The sequence below is a fragment of the Ruditapes philippinarum genome, unplaced genomic scaffold (genome assembly GCF_026571515.1).
Source record: "Ruditapes philippinarum isolate M1 unplaced genomic scaffold, ASM2657151v2 ctg1553_1_1_1_1, whole genome shotgun sequence".
NCBI lineage: Eukaryota > Metazoa > Mollusca > Bivalvia > Venerida > Veneridae > Ruditapes > Ruditapes philippinarum.
Window position 1 is genome coordinate 114,997 of NW_026855977.1, and position 26,515 is coordinate 141,511.

At 30.7% G+C, this 26,515-nt stretch overlaps 2 protein-coding genes across 4 annotated transcripts in view; both read left to right on the forward strand.

Moving 5' to 3' along the window:
• The first annotated feature begins 3,638 nt into the window (after positions 1-3,638).
• LOC132745027 (mucin-2-like) overlaps positions 3,639-26,515 on the forward strand; it is a 94,802-nt gene continuing 71,925 nt past the window's right edge. The window contains exons 1-3 of one of the 3 annotated variants that reach the window (XM_060733860.1): positions 3,639-3,973; positions 5,399-5,437; positions 9,552-9,887. In XM_060733860.1, the coding sequence (XP_060589843.1) occupies positions 3,865-3,973; positions 5,399-5,437; positions 9,552-9,887 (484 nt within the window). In that variant the 5' untranslated portion in view covers positions 3,639-3,864. Of the gene's footprint in view, positions 3,974-5,398; positions 5,438-9,551; positions 9,888-22,693; positions 22,902-26,515 lie in introns of those variants that run through there. The other 2 variants (XM_060733861.1, XM_060733859.1) reach the window with 2 other exon arrangements.
• Positions 11,454-16,223, forward strand: LOC132745029 (uncharacterized). The gene is made up of 5 exons (XM_060733864.1): positions 11,454-11,590; positions 12,035-12,070; positions 12,352-12,507; positions 13,429-13,516; positions 14,213-16,223. The coding sequence occupies exons 1-5, from the start codon at positions 11,479-11,481 to the stop codon at positions 14,292-14,294; spliced, it is 474 nt and encodes a 157-aa protein (XP_060589847.1). The 5' UTR covers positions 11,454-11,478; the 3' UTR covers positions 14,295-16,223.

The following is a 26,515-nucleotide window of genomic DNA, read 5'->3' on the forward strand; positions in this document are numbered from 1 at the left end:
GATGACATATTATACATAAATGTTTACAGAAATACTTGACTTGACATGAACATATTGTATTTAAATTAAGAATATGTTAATAATATTCAATTGTATTCATATATGGTTAACTCCTCCTGTACAATAAAGGTTAATTATCTATCAATCTATCTACCCACTTTCCCAACTACCTAACTAATGGTCAGTTTGTACCGTATAGTGATCAAATGTTCAAGTAAGCATTTCATATGCTATTCACAGTCTGTCCGACTCCATATGGACGAAAGTAGAAAATTTTCCTAAATGAGTAGAAGAATATTTCGATTTTTGTTAATATAAATGTAAATAGTTTTTAATCAGATTCATGTCACAGAGTTGTTCTGCACATTTTCTTGTACATTTAATAATTTTGTCGTTTTTATTTGCTAAAAATGCTTGAGAAAAATAATAATCGCAAAGTTTAACTATGTATATTACAATCCTCATTAAGTCCTCGATTTTTATCTTTAATAATTAACTACATTTGTTATAACATTACAATCTCTCTATTATCCCAGTTTCATATAGGTGTATCGTCCCATCGCATAACGTTATAAACCTTCATTGATAAATCTTTTTTGTTGTACTGAGTATATTGCTTTAGAGAATTTGAAAAGAAAAGATAAAATTTCAGCCCGTTAGGATATATCCGGAAATCCGTACACTTTAAAAACGTGTTTAATACAAGACAACGCTCTGAATTTATCATGCTAAAATATTAAATTGTGATAAAACAATTTTATTCTGGTGTTAATATTTGCTGGCAGATTTTAAACTTATTTCGTTTATCATGCAATTTCAAAAATGCCATTATATGTATTTCTTTTAACTAGAAATGAATTACGCATTAATCTAGTTATATTTGCATCTCTTTAAAAAGTATGACATTATAAGAGCCGGTCAAAACAAAACTATTACAAAGTAAAGTGGGGTTAATTTGAATGATTTATGAAATTCTATTTTTCCATGAAGGAAATATATGCATCTTGGTTAACTAAATTTACATCCATTATATCAGGCTAGACCATTTTATTTATCTATTGTATTTTTTCATTTTTTTTTTCGTGGTTGCTCTTGCTGTTAAAATAACATAAACATTTTTATGGCTTCAAGCAAAAAATACAACTTAAGGAGCACATGCTCAAAGGCATGCTTATGTTTTTGGCATACATGTATTTCCAATTGAATATACAAATGTATAGAATAGATAAATTAGAGAAAATATAAATGCACTTGATAATGCAGTAATTGCAGTTACAAAGAGATTTAAATCTTCTTTCATGTGTGTATACTCACTTGTAAAACCATGTGCGAAATGATTTGTCGTAGATGAAAAAGCCATCAATTTCATTTCAGTGTTTGTTAAAAACGTTTCATGTGTCTCTGGGATCAATTATTCTAATTTTTTAAGTACTGGGGATTATACACCGCATAAGCCGGATATATAGAAAGGTAGGAGTGGGAATGAGAAAGGGGGGCAATACACAGTTTCCAAGGCTTCTCGGCAAACAACTGACTTCGCCACAATCAAAACCTAACACACACGTCTGTAATCACATACCTGGAAAAAATGTATTTCATATTTAACATAAACATATGTATCTCACAGCAAACAATTAAAAATACATGTCCACCTTCTTGTTTTCTGGCACAATGCCCTGTGTTTTTCATTGTTTTGGTCGCGAAAATCAACGACAAAAAGAGTGGATTACCCCTATTTGCAAAATAACAAAAAAATATATTAACGTCAAAAAATTAAATCACAAGCTATACCAGTAGTGTTTCTTCCTTCATAAAAAATGCACAATCTGAAAATAACATCCAAACGGGGAGTCATCCACCTTCTTTTTTCACTATTCTAAGTCTTCTGCATACCCTTTTAATTGAAGAGCTGATTCACCGGCTAGCTCCGAAAACCACACATTCGCATCCGACAGGTACTCTCTCAAAATGCAAGGGTCAACGCCACTAAATTCAATTTTACTAAATTAGTGAGACACAATACAAGTCACAGAAACTTGAAATATAGTAACTATAAATATTTAGAACCTCAAATATCAACTTCAATTTCAAAACTGTCTCTTATTTGTAAATTTGACCCTGGCCAATTCGAAACTAAATGACCGAAACTGTGTACGTACTGCATCCAAAGAGTAGCACCATTTATTAGCTTATACGTTTAATTTTCAGCTCTTTGATAATTACAGCAAAACACTTGCCTTCTGTTATTTAAAAATATAAGATAACTAAGCTACAAGTAAACATATAAACAAATAGTCAATAGCATGTGTATAGAAACTATAAGATCATAGACAAGTAAAAAAAATATTTATGAAAAATTGTTATCAAGATTCTAAATTCAAGCATAGCTGCGATTTTCAGCTATAAGTTTTCGTTGAGGAAAGGTTTCTTCTGGAGGTCTTACTTATATCCAAAAGATTTCCTTCCGATTTCATCCGCATTTGTCCTCAAACACAATTGTTTATCAAAAGTGCCAAGCTGCTGAACATTTTCTGGTAAAAATGTAAAACTGATCATCGTCTTTTTGTATCTGAATGAAGAAGATTGGAAATGTTCAGACAAATAATTACCACAATTGCTCAACCGTTTATACCATATAACTGAGTATTTTCTAGTGGGCAAAACTGAACATTTCATTTATTTCTTTCGTCGGAATTCTCGGTTTACATTCCGTATGTACTATATATATATAATAGTTCTGGTAAATGGTAAGTAGCCATGGTTACCAAGGATGAGTATAACCGGACAACGCTGCCGGACGAATGTGTTTACATATCAGTTATTTGGCTTTTCTGCTGTTCCTTATTCAAGTATGTTCACGTCTCAATGAGTTATAACTTTAGTGTGATACCTCAATTTTTTCACTGAAGGTATCAACTTCACTGTAAGATAAAGTCGCAAAAAGCATTGGTTATAATGATTCTTATTTTCTAATTACTAGCCATAATATTTCTTTTGGTCGAAATGTATTACATTGGAAACGTGTTTCACGGACAGAAATAGACGAGTTTTCTCTATCGTAATATGTCGATCAAAATGCAATCCATCATAATAAACGCGCCGCTTATTGTACTATATAGTTATACTAAAAAACATAAGGCTACAAAAGTTATTAAACGTTGTTTGCAGACGAATCAATATAACTTACAGTTATTGGTAATGTAATAGAGATAGATACATATTTAGTACATTGGTATTTTCTGTCTAGCTAAAATCTTCAGTGACTACTAAGTAATTAAATCATAATCTTTCGTTACAACTTTTGCTTGATTTAAAGACACATATAACTCAGTACACTAATACCAAACAAGTAAGTCGCAAGTCTACGACACAAGACCATTGGTCATGGATATCAAAGCGTTCTAACTTACACACAAGGGTGTGTCACAGGTGTTTCATATTCAGCAACTCAAGGTTCTTGACCATAGATACCCAACTGCTCTTGCTTATTCTCTGAAATCAGCGCCTTAAACCTTTGACCATAGATACCCAACTGTTCTTGTTTAAACAAAAGTCGCAAATGTTTCTAAATCAGCGACCAAGCCATTGATATTCACTTGTCATTACTTATATGCACTTGTACGTTAAGCTAATATTTTTATTTGTGATGTTTACAGTACGAATAAATAATACGACCTGACACGAGTGAACTAGTGTTTATTCCTGAATTTGTGCCAACCTAAGTATGCATTATAGATGTTGTATGGAATGATAGGACTGTTTCCTGTCATTATGAGGAGACGATAAAGATTTACTTTCTTGTAACGTACACTTAACAATTCTATATCATCTAATGTTTTCATATGTTAGTGATTTGTTTGAAATATGAAATACAAAATGGACAAAAGATCAACTTGCTATAGAAAATTTGACGTTGGTGTTTGGATGAAAATTGCATTGTGTTGTGTTGTTTGGACATATCTCATAGATCTAGGTAAATTTGAATAAAAAATATATAATTTAAATTACTTACACCATATTCTAAAGATTTTTCCTGAAAATTTTGAAAATTATGATAACTGTATATTGATTACATTTTTTGTATTCAAGCGACTTTTACTTTCTAAGTTTTAAATTGAAAATAAAATAAAAAATAAGCAAAAAAGTTACGACATACGATAACATGGTTTATCTATTTCACTTGTCATATATATTTATGTTTTTTTTCTTTTTTTCACAGAAATTATTATGCACAAACTATACAGCATATATTTTGCTATATAGAAACTTACAATGTCTGGTTTAACATCAACAAATATTTCAATTTTACATGTATATAAACTCATAATTTATATTGTTAAAACAATGAATTTAAATAGTAAAAAAACATAAATTAAAGATCCAGTATCACATTTTTTATGGTTTTATATCATAAATATGATCCTCAAATTAAGACTGGTCAATTTGGAAGTTCCAAAAGCATTATTAAAAAAGATATTACCGAATTTAACATTTCAAGTAAATTAAGGTAGGTAATGAAAAATTTATTTTCTATAAAGTCCAAGTCAAAGTTTTCAATAAGAAATGAATGCATTTAATTTAATGATTACATATAATATGTACAAATATTTGCAGTTCATTTTTTACATATTCTCCGATGAAAATTGTTTTATAAGCATAATTATATACATATATATAATTTCACTTAAGTGTGGTATACGACCTCAATTACAACATACAGGATCTTTAAGTGGTAAATGTATAGATTAACAATTTTATAACAGCTCTTGATCTTTCGAGTGCAAAGACAGCAAATTTATAAGCCTAAAATGGCATCATTTATATACATGTCAGTACTCAGCCACATCATCAGATTGATACATTTGTATGTATTCGGTCAACAGTTTCATCGAAAAACTCATTTTCATATACACATTCTGTATTCATTCAGAATTAAAAGCATTCATAGTTCATGTACGTATTCATACATTTGTATTTATTCAGTCTACAATAGCTTCATGTTCAATAAGAGCATAATGATACGTTTCATTCAGCCTAAAAACCGCTCGCTTTTGTTTGTTTGTTTGTTTGTTTTTACAGAGGAACATGCAACTCAATTTACAAGGCGCAGAAATAGAACCGCTTTACATTAATATATAGTTAATCATTCTACAATAGCTTTATTTAACTAATTACTTCTACATAAACTACAGTGCTAAATGTAGTCCAATTTTCATAACTTGTATGTGTTCTTATATGGACAACTGACAAATGTTCAACACATTTGAATTATAAATCATTTTACAGTCAGTGTAGATAGTGTCTACTTCATTCAGCCGTTTAAGTAATATTATTGCAATATTTGAAGTTTATCAAATAAAAATTTCTACCATATCATTTGATTTAATTTTTCTTTCAGCATATTCCGGATGTCTATATTCGCTTCCAGAAGATCAAGGTAAACACCTATTTATTTTGTACATAATTTTTTTAAGATGTTTGAAAAGGATATTTTATGATCAAATGGAAGGTTTTTATATCAAAAATATTTCATATAGTTACAAGTCTTGCTTAAGTGTTTCAGACACTTTGTTTTATCCATTCATTCCGTTTGACCGAGGTAGTAGAAATAATTGGTACGGTTTTCTTGATTTGCAGAGGGATGTTTTCACAGACTTTAATTGCAAAATAAAATACCCCTTTTTCATTCTTTACTCTGTTTTTTCTTTTTGTAAATACATGTAGAAAGGGTTAGTTTTTTCTTGTCATATTACTTGTGTGATATCTTACTTTCTTGGCAATGCAACATCATGGCAATTAAAATCTATAAGTAGCACCTTATCTCTAAAGTTTTGTGGTGTTTGTTCTTTAACCTTGTTTCAATGTGGTTGTTCTTTAGCATTGTTTCAGTGTGTTTGTTCTTTAACTTTGTTTCAGTGTGTTTGTTCTCTAACCATGTTTTCAGTTTTTTTTGTTCTTTAACCCTGCTTCAGTGTGTTTCTTTCTTTAACCTTGTTTCAGTGTGTTTGTTCTTTAACCCTGTTTCAGTGTGTTTGTTCTTTAACCTTGTTTCAGTGAGTTTGTTCTATTCCTTGTTTCAGTGTGTTTGTTCTTTAACCCTGTTTTAATGTGTTTGTTCTTTAACCATGTTTCAGTATATTTGTTTTTAACCATATTTCAATGAGATTGTTCTTTAACCTTATTTTCAGTGTGTTTGTTCGTTAACCTGTTTCAGTGTGTCTGTTCTTAAACCTTGTTTCAGTGTGTTTGTTCTTTAACCCTGTTTCAGAGTGGCTATTTTTAACCTTGTTTCAGTGTGTTTGTTTTTTAACCCTGTTTCAGTGTGTCTATTTTAACCCTGTTTCAGTGTGTCTTGTTTCAGTGTGTTTTTCTTTAACCCTGTTCCAATGTGTTTTTTCTTTAACCCTGTTTTAGTGTGTTTGTACTTTAACCTTGTTTCCTATTTTCTGTTTGCATACATACAAATACAAGAGAAAATACATTAATTACAATACATACAATTAGCCACGAACATAGCAATGAACTATATATAGCAATGAACTATATCACAACTTTGTGTTGGTCTCTGTAATACTGACCATATATTTTAGAAAATAACAACGACAATGAACAGCCGATAAAAAACGCGTCATCAAGATAACAACTGTTATTCAGTTCCTCGTACCTAATGCAACATTTACAAAAAAATTATTACTCATTTCATAATAATATCTTTGTGATTCTTACAGTTCTGAACGTCATCATATTAAACTCGTGCTGACGTTTTGAATGGCATAATCACGACAATCACGACAATCTTCTCTGTACTAATTCAACCATTTTTAGAACACATTGACCAAAAAGAGATGCTCTGTCATTTTGGCGATGTTGAGTACACTTTTGACATTCTCTCTATCCAAGTCTTATCTCAAATCATATAATAAAATTATATCAATATTGACACAATATTAGTGTAGAATTTAGTAATCGTGAGTATTAACAAATTATGACTTTGCTACATAAATTTTGGGCAAAGAATTAGAATATATTGTGCTTGAGATATTAATAAATAATAGATAATAAAAAGATTGAAAATACATTCGCTAAAGATATTTAAGTCTCCAATGTATTACATAGAGGATATGTGTTTGTTTGTATATGTTTGTTCGAGTGGGCTTTAAAAACAGTATTCTCACGAGTTGCGTGGCGTAGCAACGAGTGAGAATACTGTTTTTAAAGTTCCCGAGATGAAATAAAATTACATCTTCCACAACAAACAAACAAATTTTCTTTTCATTTAATGCTTAAAAACAAGTTAAAGCGAAATTTCCTTAATATCAACGTTAATATTAAAATCTGTTTTTCCCCATCGAGAACCTCATTTCTCATTAAAAAAAGTAAAAAGCTGAAAATAAGGTTCGAAAATCAACGTTAAATGGCGGTGATATTATTATATTAAAATAAAAATATGAATGATCGCTTGTTTTTATTAAAAAACAAAACAATTGTAGCAGGAGAAAAAGTCCAATCATCCATCCATATTTCTGTTACTTACTGCGAATATATATTAGACCTGGCTTTGCTATATGTAAACGACCGCCATTTTTAAAAGTTGTGTATTTCATGGGAGGAAAATAATTGTGTTTGATTTCAGGGATTTCATTTGGATTTGTTAGTCATACACCTTTTTTAAAAGAAAGAAAACTTATTTGAGGATTGTAACAGACAAAAAATAAGTGTTGATGGAAGTGTAAACATTTAAAAAGCGACTAGGAAATTGGAAAACTTGGAAAGTTGAAAGGCTGCCTAACGAAGGCTGGGTTGTTTTCTTATTCTTTGGGCTGATGGCAGTCATTGCTTTTCAAGTTTTCATAAAGCTTAAGGCAGTTATTGCTCGTAGGATACTTAAATATGCCCAAATGTCATCAAGAGCAGTTTTGCATGTGGAAGGAATGTATTTTTCAGTTTGTAAAAATGAAAAAAAAAAAATAAGAGACGATATTTGGTGATTGGTAATTTGAATGAATAGAAGTAAGTTTCTTCTTTTTATTACTTTTGTTTTTTATCAATTTCAGCTTTGCTTTTCTCTGAACAGCCTGACATTGTCAGAATTGTCAGCAACAATAAAATTGAGGTACCACATGGGGAAATCTTTAGAAAGTAGTTTCGTCATTGAAAAGCGTTAAATTATATTTTGATAATTTTCACAGTGATATCATCAAATATAATTTTCAGGGACAGATCAGTAATCCACTGAAAAGCATGAAATAAATAAATGATATATGTTTTGGCATTTTTTTGTTGTGTATAATGTTAGTCTTAACCCGGAAAAACCACGTAATCTCTATAATGCGGTTTTCATTTCTGATTGTAGAGTAACGTTACAATGATTTTTAGAGTCAGTATAATACAACGTTAAACACAATGTGATATTTCCTTCCCTTTTAAGTTATGAAGCAGAATACTATTTGATGAGCCGCTGTGTATTGAATAAGATAAAGCGTGCTTTTAGTTAGAACATATAGCATTAGGCCCATTCAAGTGTATATAGTTAAAGACAGCAGAAGAATACATTTTGCCATACTTCTATCCTTAGATTTCCGTTAGAATTTACCTATAACATTTAATTTATAAAAAACGAGTTGGGCAGTCTTTTCATATTTCTTATAATTTATCCTAAATATTTTCCTATATCAATTGTTGATCAATCACCATAATGACAGTCAATCTTTTGGGGAAAAAGCCAATTCAGCTCTACTTAAAAATGAAAAAAAAAATGAGCATAATGTCACTTAAAAGAATTGATGATAAGTAAAAGAATACGTTCCATAAAAATAGCATACAACTGGTTTCTACTTTTTCAACGAGATGCTCTTAGTGATGTAGGCATGCTTACTCATAAGAAAATCTATCAAATGTGCCCTTGAGTCTCACAAAATAGTGTATTTAAAGGTCGCTTAACCAGAAATGCTAGTTTTTTATTTCTCAAAGACTTTCTGTTGTTGGTATATCGCTACAGTCCCTCTTCCCATCTATAAAAGAAAAACAACCTATAGATGACTTTTTTTGCAATTGATGTATTATGTTGTTTAAGTATTTTGTATGGAAGTCAAAATATTACTTTGTTAACAGTTTGCTACCTAAACGACACACTATTGCATGTTCAGGGATACTTCCTTCTCTATATATCTAACATGCTCTAAATCCATTATTAAAACATAATGAAGGACATATATGACCTATCGAAAGAAATTTTGAAAAAATATTGATTTCTGAATATAATGTGCCTTTAAGGTATTCAAAGAAAATATGTGTTGAATAAGTAAACTATTTAGTATAGATATTATTGAATCTCGAATGAAAATTCCTTAACCACTATGTTACTGTTCCCCCACCTACCCCCTTCAAAATACATAGTTATTAGATAATTACTATCACACTACCTTGAGAACAATTAAATAATGATATGATTCAAACAAAGTTATTATTTTGGAATCGAAGCATCTAAATTGTCTTTACAAAGATATACATATAAATACCTTGTAATAAGAAGTTGTATCATTTTTTTTCAGTTGCTTATATGTGTATAGACAGTGAAGCGTCAGGCCAAACTGTTTATATCGATACAACAAAAGCAAAAGCAACAGATAATTCATCCGGGCCTCTCTGTATCTGCAATGCTACGATATCTAATGCAAAATTTGTGAATGTCAGTGTTCAGGAAAACATTGCAACATGTGGTTCCAAACTCAAATTTGACTTTACAAACAAACAAGTTGAGTCAGATGAGAACAAGTGCCGGTCAAAAAAGGAATTGGTCCAAATAGCAAATCAACAAGAAGTGAGATTGTCGCTTGAGAAAATAAAAACACCGTACAGTGTTGATTTCTGTACAAAAATAGAAATAGGTAAAAAAATCTCGATTGTCAGATTTATTTTTTATTTTAGATATGCGCCAAAATTCGAACATTCGATTAGTAAAAGGGCATTTTAGCATTCATGTTTATTACTGCAAGCGTGTCATTTTAAAGATGTTTTAAAATGAAAACATGGTGTTAAAGGTTTAAAAATTAAGTTTTAAAGCTTTTTACGTCGCACCAACAAAGTATAGTTCATGTTTGGAGGAAGACCTCAAGTGTCCTTCCTTGCATCATTTAACACATGAACGGGCAGCTTAATAGAGCCAAAGACGATCCCTAAGCTAGCTGGATAACTTCCTAACATGAAAGTATCCAAATTCCTGCCGAGATTCGAACCCACAGGGGTGAGGGGCAAGCGGTCGAAAGTCAAGTACCTTGACCACTCGGCCACGTTTTCTCAATTTTATGTCAATAAAACAATTCACAGGTTTCCACTTAAAAAAACACCACTAACGCGCACGAATGTACCAAACTGACATCTGGAAAAATAACATCACTAAAAATGATTTTTTTTCAGTTTAGACCACTTCCTTTAGATGAGAAAATATCTTGCGAAATTGCGAAAACATATCAATTCAAATTGCATTATAAACTTTGAAGCTTCGTATCGTGAATATTTTTTCTTTGCATCGTCTTATTCTTATTCGCCCTGAGACAGACTGGGTTCAACGTACAGTGTTTCTTGTACATTTCATTCTGAAGATCACAAAGCGAAAATACGATTATTGTTACCATTTAATCGTGTAAATGTCTTTTTTTTTCAAATATTAGTCAGTGTGACAAAAGTGTTACAAAGATATTCTTTTCTTTTTATTTTCTATATATCATTTCGTCATAGAAAACAGGGAAACAGGTTAAATATTCGGTGGAAATAGGATATCTAAAATGTGAAGTGTTTTGCAACACATTTGTCGTGTAGTTACTTGTTTTTTTTCCATGGCACTAAAAAAACAGACGATAAAATACTTAAACATAGAATAAACTTGTTATGAGTCAATGGAAAAACTGTCAATGACTTTGGCACGTTTCAATATGTTAACAAAAGCAGAAACAGTAAAATATAATAATGAGCACAGGATCCAAAATATTAAAAATATTTGGGATGAGTGTTCCGCCCATTGATTTCTTGTTTATGGCACACGGATTCTCTTACTTGGGTCACCATACGCCGCTTTTCGATGAATGGCACTTACGCGCCAAATTCAAGGTTATGATAACGGTCATTTGAACATAACTAAGGATGTTTTAAAATTATAAATTTTATCATTTCATGTTAAATGTTGAATACTGCTTAAGTCGGTGCTAGGGGCGTGGACAATAGTTTTCACTTTCAAGTACCGTCCATGAACAAACTCAATTAAACTGAGCCTGTAACATTTTCAATTATGTCGTTTTGGGTTTTCTTCATTGATTCTATTTATCTCTTTTTTAAATGATTAATTCATGCTTTATCCTTTAAATCGTGAATGACCTTGCTGAACCATTTTCATCACCAACCAAACCCATTTTCGAACCTATTTCACCTCTCTTTTTATATAATGTGCCAAAGTTTTTTCATAAGAATTATATCATTATATTTATGTGCTCAGAGGCATTAAAACCTTGCAAAAATGGGGCCCAATGTTTTTCTGATGCGGATAGATGTGATAATGTATCTAAATGTGATGACGGTACCGATGAAGAAGGCTGCTGTAAGTATGTTGAATAATAATGAGGCGGTGTAATATGGGCGTTTAAACAGTGTGGCAGGTAATGGTTTGCTCACACAATACTTGTAACACAGGTTAAAGCAGACTGAACAATACAACATTCCAGTTTAGCTGTGTTAGTCAACGATATTAAATCAATGATTAATAATACACATTCTTGTTTTTTGAAAATATGTCCGCGCAAGGCCGGCACATTTACATTTTAATTTGGCTTTTCCTTGGCTTTACTAGTTTTCCTTGTACTTCACCACTAGTATTGGAATTTTACGTAACTAAATGGCAAATTCTTCAAATTTACTACTTGAATCAGGGCTGTAGATAAATAATATTTGTCCTATTGTTGCTAAATGCACATCAAAAGCATTTGCCGTGGCCGGCATTCAATATTATGTACAGTATAAATCATAAATCTAAATATGTTTACAGTTCTTGGCCAAGACGTGTTGGATACATCAACGAAAGGTAAAATGCTCATCAATTTACAAATATTTTATTTAAAAAATATCATTTATGGTGTTTAAGAATGCAGAAAATCCTTATTAAATCTCTTCCAACAGAGATTCTTTGACCAATACATTTTATTTGATAAATGTAATACTTATTACAGAAGTCAAATATAGCTTTTTTACAGATTAAGAAATTGACCTGATGTGTTTGTAGAAGATAGACCCATAATATTTGCTGATATTCTGTATTATTAATCACAGCTTTGAGTTATAATCATGACTTTTGTAACTTAAAAGCACAACGTACGGATCCTATAATAAGCATCGAATGTTATGAAAGTACAAGGTTCTCGACAACAACAATCACCACTACCACGACAACCACCACTACTATCACCCCACACGAAGAAACTAATAAAGATGAAGATATCTTAACAACACTCAAAAAACCTTGTAAGTAATTGGCAAATAATTACGCAACAGTATTTTAGCTAAATGGCCAACAACTGTCAAACTGTCAAAATTGTGACCAAAATGTTTGTACAATGTACATAACGTGTTTAGGAAACAATGGAAATTTATCAATTATTCTACTTTTAAAACATTTCAGTTTTCTTCAATTTAACACGATCTCCGCCGTGTATTAAAACATTTGCACAAAAAATGAAACATTTTTTTCAGATAGAGAGCATTCTCAGAGTAAATAGAAATTATCAAGAGAGGTTGGGCATCCGAAAATTTTGGCAATTGTTAATGCCATATCAATGTTTTGTTTGCTATATATTCTTTTGATAATGGCTTCTTTTACACGGTATATTATTTTCCTGATTAAAGTGTCATATATTTGCTAGGGATTTTTACATTAATTAGGGAAATTAGTTGTGATTGAAAGCACTGTGATGAGATGACGACCTAATTGAGCTACGAAATAGTAATGTGATAAGTAGCGATACCAATTTATTAATCATAAACCAGTACATTAATGAATTTAATTTAGTCTCAACCAAATTATTGAATGTTGTTTTTTACTAAAAATGAAAGTGTTCATAAGTATGGTGTTGACGATTTCGTACCTAAAATGACATTATGTAGCCAAATTTTTAACAGCGTTTGTAAACGCAACGTGCCTCAACCCTTATTCTCATACTACCAGTGAGGCGTCAAATGCAAAAGCGATTTTGAGGAAAATTTTGCCATTCTTGGTGCAGAGCTTGTTCAAGGTAATGCAGGGTGACAACAGGTGGTTCGTACCATCGCCCAAAAAAAACATTAAAATTTCAGTTGTGGTCATTTCAAAATTAAGGCGAAATACCGAGTGTGTTTAACTTATTTCCGGGTGTATAGCTTGTTTTATTTTACAACTTGTCATTGCAGATGTTATAGCCGGAATGGTAGTTGGTGCTTTGGTCCTTATAACTGTCACAGCAGGCCTAGTTTTAGCAGTGAGGCGAAAACAGAAAAAGTATATAAAGATCATTAAATGCATCCGTAAAATGTAACCCTGCCCTTCACTCCTTACCCGGGAAAAGAGGACCTTAACTCAAGTGGCATAAATCAAGTTTCCGATAAAAGTCAGATAATTAAATTGCCCTTAAGGCAAATTGGTAATGTCTTTTTCTATTTTGGCGCCAAAACAAAACCACCGCAGCAATGTGGAACAGCAGGAACATTTACTCATTATCCATCACGCTATCCCGTGGTTGGTCATGGTTATAATAATCTCGACTGTACGAAGTATATGGAGAGATATATCACTCCTTTAGTCGTCGGCGTCTTTCTTTCTGGCGTCCTGTATTTAATTTTTCAAACCTGCGGTCTCCTATTACTGCTTTTGTTCCATAGGAATAATATTATCCAGATCCTTTCTATTAAAAAACATTATTTAATTTTCATAATAAACTGGGCGGAAATTACTTAATTTTTTATTAATTTTCATACAATATGTTAATGATTGTTTAAATCGCATTAAAAAGATGAAAACGACTTTCTCTTAATTTCATGATTAATGCAGTTCATTCATTTGTATTGTCTTTTAGTCACTGTGGTTCAAAATTTAAAAAGAGATGCGCATATATTTGAAATACACAACAATTTATATAAAAAAAATGTCATTTGAAATGCAGCACTGTATTATGAGAGCTTCTATATTTCTTTTCAGTTCTGATTCTGAGGACATTATAAACGATATGTGGATTTCTGGTAAAGATTCTGGGAAAGAACTTGAACCGCTTAACATGTGAAGCTTACGTGAATGACAACTTAGTGAAATGTAATCGTTTTTTTTCTACAACGGTAATTTGGTGGAGATTTGTGCTTTAAAGTTTTTGTGCTTTTGTTCTAAACAATTTTGTAGTTTCGCTGAATTGACTACGTTAATATTTAGACTATGATGACCCTGGAATCGCTCACCTGAATACAAAAACTCTCCATGACAAGGAACAAGTAATATTGTAAACTTACTATAAACAAAAGCAGATGTAAAATCTAAATCTTAAAGTGAAATCACAAAATTCATATTTGTACAATGTATCTGAAATAGTGCATGTGTAAAAACATAACTGGTTGCTATTGCTAAGTCCATAAGATGTGTACATACTCAAAAAATCAATGACCCCTGGGGCAGGGTCAATTTTGACCCCCAGGGCTTTTATTTGAACAAACCTGATCGACACTCACTAGAAGATGTTTCATGCTAAATATCTAATCGCTAGCTCGTTGGGCTGTTTAAAGAAGATTTTGTTTTAAGTTTTTATTATACGTATGCATAAAAAGAATATCAATGATCCCCTGTGGCGGGGCCAATTTTGACCCCAGGGCTTTTATTTTAATTTACAAGATAGACACTCACTAGAAGATGTTATATGTCCAAAATCTAAGCTCTAACTCTTTTGAGTTTTTATAAGAAGTTTTTTTTTTCCATATACATATATGGAAAATAAATTACCCCCTGGGGAGGGCCAAATTTAACCCCAGAGATTTTATTTGAACAAACTTGGTAAATACCTATTCGAAGAATGTTTCACGCTCAATATCTAAACTCTAGCTCTTTGGGATTTTTACAAGAAGATTATTATTTAAGTTTTTACTTTTTACATATAAGAAAAATAAATGACCCTCCCCGGGTGGGGCCAATTTTGATCCAAGGTTTTTTTGTTTTAACAAACTTGGTTGACACTTACTAGAGGATTTTTCATGCTAAATATCTAACCTCTAGCTCTTTGGGGGTGTTTTTTAAATTATAAATATGGGGCGGGGCAAATTTTGACCTCAGGGCCTTTATTTGATAAAACTTTGTAGACACTCACTAGAAGATGTTTCATGCTTAATACACTACCGCTAGCTCTCTGGGGTTTTTAAAAGAAGATATTTTAAAGTTTTTACTATATACATTTAAGGAAATTCAATGACCAACCGGGCCGAGCCAACTTTGACCCAAGGGCTTTTGTTTGAACAAATTTTGTAGACACACACTAGCAGATATTTCTAGCAAAATATCTAGCTCTATTGGTTTTGTAAAAGAAAATTTTTTTAAGTTTTTTTCTTTCAGTTGCCATGGCAACCAGAGTTCTGCATGGAATTAAATCATTTGAACAATTTTCAGAGGTGATCACCAAAGGAACATTCCTGAGAAGTTTAGGTGAAATTGGCTTAGTGGTCTATGAGGAGAAGTCGTTTAAATTAAAAGTTTACGGACGGACGGACAGACGGACGGACGTCGGACGGACAGCGACCTCAAAAGCTCATCTTGTCACTTTGAGACAGGTGAGCTAATAAAGATGTGTCGCTGGAAGGACGAATAAAAAAATAGTGCTGTGTGGACGGGCATATAGCTGATATTAGTATTATTTTATTTTCATGCAAATTTGGATTATATGAGAATGTAATACCATTCAGTTATTCTGACAAACATTACGTATATGCCATTATAAAACAGACATTGTATTAGCTTATTACTTAATTTTACAATAAACAAACAATCAAAAAATTGGTTACTCCGATCCTCGATCACACGATTGATCTTTGTTAAGTGATGACATATTATACATAAATGTTTACAGAAGTATTTGACTAGTACATGTATATATTGTATTTAAATTAAGAATATGTTAATAATATTCAATTGTATTCATATATGGTTAGCTCTTCCTGTACAATAAAGGTTAATTATCTATCAGTCTATCTACCTACCTTCCCAACTACCTAACTAATGGTCAGTTTGTACAGTATAGTGATCAAATGTTCAAATAAACATTTCATATGCTATTCACAGTCTGTCCGACTCCTTATGGACGAAAGTAGAAAATTTTCCTAAATGAGTAGAAGAATATTTCGATTTTTGTTAATATAAATGTAAATAATTTTTAATCAGATTGATGTCACAGAGTTGTTCTGCATATTTTCTTGTACATTTTATAATTTTGACGTTTTTTTTTGCTAAAAATGCTTGAGAAAAATAATGATCGCAAAAATTAACTATGTACGTTACAATGCTCATTAAGTCTTCGTTTTTATTTGTTTGGGTCGTCAGACCAAACAAATAATGGTAGCGAAATTTCAGACCCTGATGCTGTTAATTGCAATTGCCTAAAGTAGTCCACTTTTTTGAAGCGGTTACTTCCCTTTATATGCACACTAACGCCGAAAAATTCAGGGGAGATCAAAGCGTAAAGATTGTCAAATGACAGGCGCATTAATTTTCGAGCAAAGTAGTTCCCGAATTTAAACTTTATAAAGATGATATCAAACCAAATATTTCTTTCTTTAAATCTTAAAACGAAGAGGTATATATCTGATAACGAACAAGCTTGTAAAAGACAGTCGTTTAAATACATCCGCCAAAATGAAAATATGTGAAACGATATTATTATAAAAGACCATCAATGGTAAATTTATTGAACTGATTTCTTCTAATAATAAAATTATACCTACGAATCTAACTAAATATTAAAGAGAATTGATTCAAATCAGGAACACTTTTGTTAGTACTAACAACTGAATTTTGAAATTTTCTTACATATTTATACTCAAAATTCAATTGATGTGTTGTACCAAATATGTTTATACTCTTCATAGCAAATTGTTTCTAAAAGGTAAAGGTCTTGTTTATTATAGTGTCACCCCTACTGAAAGGGCCAGCCATTTCTGACTTATGAGACACTTTTTGCTCTCCTAACTTCTACCACTATACCAGGTGCCAGGCGCATAGAAAGTGATTATTTTCTTAATCCATTACTGTTCTCCAGCAAAACGTGAAGTTCAATACTACATTTTAAATCCTAAATTATTTGTTAAATAGGAACGTAACATCTTTACAATTTGTATATTTATATTGCAGTGATGATGTACTATGTACAAATCCAAAATAAAATTTTGTTCTTTTCTGTAATGTTACAATGGGGAAGTCGATGCATAATAAAATCATAATATAAAATCTTTGAGTTACGTGTGCATATTAGTAATTAAAAGTAATGTTGGTATCTGTTTAACGATGTGATTGACTGTAATGCCTTCCGCATAATGTAATGTCTTAGATTTTGAAGTATTGCCTATGTTACATTCTGATTTATAACTGGTGAAAAAAGCATTAAAAACCACATGATAAAAAACCAGACTAATCAATATATTGCTGGAGGTCCATCTTTTTATTTTATTGTCTTAGAGACGAGTGTTGAGGTTAACTTGTAAAGTTGTTTTGAAGAAATATTCGAGTAAATTGCCAGATATTGGAGTTTCAGATGTGTTTTCAAAGATTTCATATGAAACTAATATAATATACTCTTCATCTGCGTAATACATACTTTTCGCGATCCAATGAATTTCAAATTGATGGACATAGACACTTTTTAAGTGTAAAATGTTGAATGTTGTTACCAACATGACCATGTTACAAAATTTAACAAACTTAGCTTTATTGTTAACATATGTATAATCATGTGTGATTAATTTGCATTTAACAGTAATGTAGAGTTCCCATTTTATTTTGTCAAAATTTTGTTTTCCGGGAGCTAAACATAAACGCAATTACAATAAAATTGTAATATTTTATTTTAAACGAACTTCTTCATTTACAATTAAAACGAAAATTCTAACACTCACGTGATTTTGCCACTATAGACAAAGAAGGAAAAAACTGGTGTTAAACTGCCAATAAACACCGGTTAGGGACTACTTGTATATGCGCTGTTATGTTTTCACCCTCGATTGTATAGTTTACAAAGCATTTTAAAGCAACAATAATAAGCATTTTTATTTATATTTTCAGTTCGTATAATGTTTTCTTTTCATACAATACCGAAATAATATCTCATATACACTAACGCCACATAATAGACCCATAATATATATATTTTGATAAAACGGCGCCAATCCGTAAGAAGCGCAATGACGTCATCCTAAGTAAACAACTCATTCATTAACAAGCTGACGTTATTTCATACATACAAGAATGATAAGGGGCACTAATGTAAACAAAACAGCCGCATATACAAGTAGTCCCTAACCAGTGTTTATTGGCAGTTTAACACCGGTTTTTTTCCTTCTTTGTCCATAGTGACAAATCACGTGGAGTGTTAGAATTAAGAAATAACATCGGCCTGAGAGGTGTATATCGGCCTTCGTGGTCAATTCCTACGCATCAAAACTCCAAACCGGTGTTAAATAGCCGATATACACCTCTCAGGCCGATATTATTTCTTAAACAAAGTACACTAATTGATTAATACACCACATAAAAAGTATGTTTTGTCCAATAATGAGACCTGTAAGCTAATATTTTCTTAAACCCGTATCTATAGAATATTTGCAAAGTTTCGGGGAAAGCAATTAATATAAAAGTAGAATTATAATATTAAAAGTTCTGCTATGAATAATATGATTATTATGATATTATATTTATGTAAATATTTTCTGCAATATAAAGTGATATACACGAAATAAGAAAGGGTACTTAAAAAGCTTGATATCATACCATAAATGCACTATCACGATGTCTTAGAACGGTTTGTTACAGCCGGTTTTGCAATAAAACGAGTTTTACAATAATTTACTGCAAAACTTGTTGCGATGACATAATTTTGTCGCAAGTTTTTTACACCCGGTTTTGCAATTAAAACGAGTTTTGCAATTAATTACTCTTATATTAGATTTGATATCAAAATTATCCTCTCAACATTATTATATTCATCTTTTTATATAAGGACTGACATGCAGTGAGTTTATATAGTAAACTTGTATATATGATTTAACATCAATTTCCATCCTAAACTCGTCTACTTTTTATTGCAAAATGTATGATAATTAAATGTTTTTTTTATTTAACATGATCACATTTAACACACCTTTAAATAGTCTCTTACATGTATTCCTTACCTAAAAATGCCAAGCACAAGCCATTTATTTTGAGCTTTGTGTTACAATTGCATTAAAAACTATTTGCTAAAAATATTAATTTAATTAAATTGAATGCCAAAATAACAAATTTTCTTAGACCCCTTGACAGCCTGGATGTTCCGTCCGTAAACATTATGTAAAAAAAAACAGTAAAACTGACCGAGATCTTTGGAATTAATTTCATAACTTTGCAACCAAATGTAATGAATTCCAAAATTCTGTTTTAATGTCTTCCTCTGTACTCGTACATCTGTTAATAACTAAAAAGTATTTTGTATATATCTTATTCAGTTTCACAGGTGTTTTTACTTTTTTTCCTTAAGCTGCTTTTTCAAAAGTATATTGCATCAACTTAATCCTGTCTATGATTATTATGACAAAACTCTTGTTACGTTTTGACGTCTTCGCTATTTACGTCATGTGACGCTCACATAATGTTCCTGTTTATTGCTTATAATTATTTATGTACCCGGAAAGGCTGTTTAGCCGAAATGTTGGTACATCAAAGAGATGTTGTAGTTGACTACATATTTTTTACTATAACATTTTTATAGTTCTTAAAAAAATTTGAAGTCAAATGCTTTTGCACAGAATTATATTTGTACTTCTTACTTATTTAGCAAATTCGGCCAATAACTGTTTATAAAACATGTCAATTTGAAATGTCTTTGCCTCACTGTAGAAACACAAGATTGTGATTGTAAAAATGTGTTTTTAGTTATCTGGAGGAAAGTTCGAATTTGTTGTTTTTAGTTGTTTTGTTTTTGCTATTTTATGTTAGACTAATTTTTTTTGTTGTTAGTTTTTATGTGATTAGTTTCATTTTCCCCCTTATGGTATAACTAGGGTTGAATAACTTAAAGTATTATACCAATGATATTTTGGTGACATTCAAACGTTCTGATAAAAAGCAACAGTTGGTATGTAATTTGCCAATAATTTGCTTCGTAATTGCAACACTTTCTAAGCGCACATTAATATGCATTATGTAGAACCTTTAAATATTAATAGAGGAAGATTAATGGTATTGGAATTGATAGAAGGAGATACAAAATTTAGCGAAATGTAAATCGCTGAATCGTTAACGATTTCTCTAATGGCAGGGCAAATAAGGTAATGCTAAATTTTGATATTCTAAACACTAACTAAAATTATTGTCTTTCTTTTGGTTTTCATGTCTGGCTATTATTCATTGCTATATCGAAAGGTTACATTTTTCTAATAGATGAATTTTCTTCACCTTATTGCTGAAGTGGCTCGGTATGCAAACAGATATTTGTTCAATGTATTCGGTAGGGGAAGTTACTCTTCCGAACCATTAATATCCATGTTTATAGTTCAAGATACTTCTATAATAACCCATTCAAACCCTTATATACGTTGTCGAGTTTAAACAACATTTTCAACAATAACGTTATTGGTAATATAATGCCAAGAAGTACTTGTAACTTTCCACATTGTTACAAGATCAAATTTGCAAATCACCTAGTTTTGAGCCATTTCTTTCTAGAAGCAAGTTCCATTTTCATATTTTTCTAAATGAATTTGTCCTATTTTTTCTTTAAATTTCAATAGCAATAAACTGTGTTTGTACGGAATACGCTTAATCTCTCATAATAAAATCAAGTGATTCGTAACTTTTATTGTTAACTGTTTGATGACGTAAAATATGATGTCATTGTTTCAGTTTTTGCACGTGCATATGTACAGCGGGCTGATAACTAGATCACGTGACACTCATAATCAGTTGAAATCATAGGCGATTCATGACTATATATAGTAACAAATGTATCAACTCGTATCAATTGCAAAACTGGTTTATGTCAAGTTTTGCAATAATATTGTTAACACTTTCTCAAAAGTACTTGTAAGTTTCGACATTGTTACAAGACCAAATATATACAGTATATCACAGAGTTTTGAGCCAAAGTATTTGCAAAACTAAAATTGTTGTTCATAAAGTAAATTTGCTGATATTCAATAAAAACCTCATTCGATTATCATCTATTTTGCAATATTAAATAAATTAATCTAAACTGGAAATTGATTTAAAATCATATATACAAGTTTAATGAATGAACTCATTGCATGCCAATCCTTATATAAAAAGATTAACATAATAATATTTCGAGTATAATCTTTAAATCAAATCTCATATAAGAATAATTTATTGCAAACTCGTTTTTATTGCAAAACTTGTTATGAAAAACTTGCAACAAAATAATGTCATCACAATGAGTTTTGTAATAAAATCATTGCAAAACTCGTTTTATTGTAAAACCGGTTGTAACAACGGTTTACTTTAGTTGCCAAACCTCTAAAAACCTGACAAAATAGTCATAACTTTCATTGGATAATTCTGGCAAATACGAAGGCAGATTTGCTCATTGGTTTCATTTGCGGTTATTGTTAAAAGGAATAGAAAAAATAACCATCTTAAAAGTTCACTTTTGAGTTTGTTTTAAAAAAAAAGCAGACAAGATAATTACAACAATTATTGAAAAAAGAATAGATCAAAAATTTATTGTTACACTAACATGATCATTTTGTTTATCACAAAGGTTTATTTTTAAGTAAATTCAAATACATGTAATCGAAAATCTATAATAATAGTTTTCAACAGTACAATTGAATTTTATTTAACAAGAGAATAGCGATGGCTTTTCATAAAAGTAAAATAAGCTGATCCAAACTAGAATTTATTATTTTATGTTTGCACTTTTTTGTCAATGATTGGTTCTATTATTAAACTTCAAAGCACATATATTTGCACATTAAAAATCAAGTGTAAAATCAACTTAACAAAATGTACTATATAACATTTATAAGGAATTGCGCATTTATACGCTACAGCTAACAGCCAATGAAAACCGAAATGATCTCGAAAATGAACTCACACATATTTGATAATGACAGATAAGAATGTTAAGACTAAAATTCACCAGTGATTTCAACAGTAAATTACAGATATTTTTCTAGAAATGTATTACATTGTCAAAAGAAAGTTCAATAACCTTTAAAATTCTAAACAAAAATCAGGTGTTGATTTAATGGTCAAGATGTCCGCCTTTCAACAAAGGTATAGCGGGATCAAGCCCGTCCATGTAAAAATTGTTAGTTACACAAAAAAACCATAACGCTACAAAAGTTATTTAACGTGGTCTGCAGACGTCAATAACCTTTTTGTAAGTTATACAGTTATTGATAATGTAATAACGAGATAGATAATGTAATTGATATTCCCTTGTTTCATATTGTACGTTAAGCTAATATTTTTATTTGCGATGTAACAGTGCGAATACATGAGGTTCAACAATTTTATATCATGTGTTTGTGATATGTTTGAAATATGAAATACAAAATGGACAAGAGATCAACTTGTTATAGAAAATTTGACGTTGGTGTATGGGTGAAAATTGCATTGTGTTGCATTGTTTGGACATATCTCATAGATCAAGGTAAATATGATTTTAAAAAATATAATTCAAATGATTGACAACATATTTTTAAGATTTTTCGTGAAAATTTTGAAAATATTAAAATTACTGTATATTGATTACAATTATTTTTTTTGTATTCCACTGACTTTTACTTTCTAATTTTCAAATTGAAAATAAAATATAAAAAAATAAGCAAAATAGTTACGACATACAAGTACATGGTTTATGTATTTCACTTATCATAACTTTATATATTTATGTTTTTCTCTTTTTTATTTCAAAGAAATTATTATGCACAAAGTTTTCAGCATATATTAAATCCAAATCCAAAAAGAGTGTATCAGAAACTTACAATGTCTGGTTTAACATCAACAAGTATTTCAATTTTACATGTATATAAAATCATAATTAATATTGTTAAAACAATGAATGACATACATACATACATACATACATACATACATACATACATACATACATACATACATACATACATGCATGCACATACATACATACATACATACATACATACATACATACATACATACATACATACATACATACATACATACATACATACATACATACATACATACATACATACATACATACATACATACATACATACATACATACATACATACATACATACATACATACATACATACATACATACATACATACATACATACATACAATACATACATACATACATACATACATAACATACATACATACATACATACATACATACATACATACATACATACATACATACATACATACATACATACATACATAGCTGTTTGAATTCGAAGATTACGCGTAATACTACTCCTTAAATATTTAGATTTGATAGTATATAAATAATTTTTAAAATCAAAATCTGTTTTTGATGAATATAAAGAGTTTTTAAAACATTATTATTGTTTAACTCTGGTTGCCATTTTTGTTTAAAGCAATCCAAAACTCTTCGTTTAAAATGTAACAAAAATGCATTTATATTAATGTCATTTGGTTTCAAAAATAAATCTGCAAATCCATAATTTTCTAATAATATTTTAACATTGTATGTCCAATTTTTGACACCATTTACACATTGTTTTAATGAATTATTATATATATCATATTTAAAATAATATTATTTGTATTTAAAAAAACACCTTCTTATGCTTCATTATTCATGGGTAGACTAGAAGAGCAATTTCTTAACTCTACTTATGTAAAACCTGATGTCTGGTTACGTTTCCTAGATGATATTTTTATGATTTGGAATGATTCTTTGGAAACGCTAAACTTTTTTATAGATTCCTTAAATAGTTTCCACCCGAATATTAAATTCACTTACAATATTTCTAAAAGTTCGGTACCTTTTCTTGATGTTTCTGTATCTAAAGACGTAACAGGAAAAATTGTTACCGATATATTTTGCAAACCTACAAATATGCATTTGTATTTAGATTTTACATCCTCTCATCCTTTATCATGTAAGCGTGGTATCCCGTTTAGTCAAGCTAAACGTTATAGACGTGTCATTTCCGATGACGGTACTTTTAAGCAGTCTTTAGATACGTTAAATAGATATTTTTCTGATAGAAATTATCCTAAATCTATTATTGAGAAAGCGTTTTCTAAAATTGAAGGCATGTCCCAAAATGATGCTCTAAGTCCTCTCGTTAAAAATACTAGTTCAATAATATAGGGTTAACGCACGTTTTTCCGTGTTATAACGTCTGCAGAGTCCCGAGGAACGGTTGGTGCCCGAGCCCGGTAGGGCGAGGGCTCCAACAGTTCCGAGGGACTCTGCAGACTTTATAACACGAAATAAACGTGCGTTGACGCTATTATAGCATAAAATTTTCAAACAGATTCGTGATGTATAGTTTATACAAAACACAATTACATTAAAGTCTTGTGCTTGGACGGTATTTATCCAATACTATGTTTTACGTATGCGTTTCATTTTTCCGGGGCCAACAACTTGGAAAATTCTCGGAACCGAACGAAATTTTGAATTTTAATTAATTTAACAAAGCTTGGCCTTTGGAGATTTATTATCTCAAGAAAAAAAACGTTACATTACTCTACCCTCTACCCAAGACAAAACATGACCCTCAGAAATTCTTAGAATGATTTCAGATTGACGGTAGAAAAAAGATCAGTGACATCAGAATCGGTTTTTTTTTTCAAGCAAACAAGTTTATAAAAAAATCAGGCACTAAGCATTATTCTATCAAAGAAATATAAAGAGCATTTATCAACATTAACATAAATAAAAAACATTTTCTCATATTAATTTTGTGTTATCTAGTTTTGTAAGTTAATCGGAGTGTTAAACTGAATGACAGGTAGATTCTACTGTATTTGTTTACATTGACAACTGTCCGTTTCTTAGAAAGGGCGACAACCAAGATTAGCACCGATGTCTATACGCCGTTTTTCCGGCATAGTTACTTGAATATGCGACTGAGGCCCTCGAATCAATAAATTTCAATATAACAAGAGCGCATGACTCTTCGCCAAACAGGCCAAATCGTCATTTTTTGTTTGTTTGTTTACTGGGCCCTGTATGTATTGCGCATAGGTGAAACCGGGCTATAACAAGAGCGCGTGACTATGTTAACACATGGTTTTTGTCCCGTTATAACATGGGCAAAATAGGGGAAAATAGCCGATTTTATGCTATAATACCTTTTACTGTATGTTTTAATACATCTCTGCCTAATATTGGTGAAATCTTAAATAAATATTGGGATCTATTACTTTTGTCTGATAAGGTAAGCGTTAAAAATATACATACCAAGTTCAAACCTATTTTAGCATATAGACGTCCTAAAAACATTCGAGATTATCTTATGAGAAGTGCTTTACTTGATCGCACATTTTTATCTAGCCAATGTTTACGAAGTAGATGTTCACATTGTAACAATATAATTGTTGGTTCCCAATTTAATAGCAGCATAACAGGTAGTTCTTTTGATTTACACAATGATGTTAATTGTACTACGCGTAATGTAATTTACCTCATTACATGTAAAGGCTGTAAAAAGCAATACGTAGGTCAGACTAATCAAAATGTATCATGCAGAATGAATAAACATAGATTTGATATAAGAAATTGTGACGTTAATCCAGTTTCACATGTTGCGATCCATTTCGGATCAAACGATAATAAGTGTTCATTGTCAGATTTTTTCATTTTTACCTATAGAAATTATAGACAACAACATGGACCGGTTATGTAAAGAATCTTTTTGGATCCATAAATTAAATACTATGATTCCAAATGGACTAAATAATAAAGTATTGTTTGATTTATAATAGGTTACATGAATATTAATATGTTTGTCTATTATCTTATTTTTATTAACACTGTCTAATAGACATCTGTATCACTGTTGATCCATTTTAATTCATGTACCAGCTTTATTTATAGCATAAATATTTGTTTCTACATGTTATCATAGTTTTGCCGCTAAACGCCATAACGTTTTTCGCGCGTTTAACGCGTGTTCCGTTATGACGTCGCTTCCGGTAATTTTATTATGTTTTGCACTGATGAAGGCATATAGCCGAAACGTTTGCAATTAAATTAAATTACTAAATGTTCGTGTTTGTGTGGCTTGTCTGAT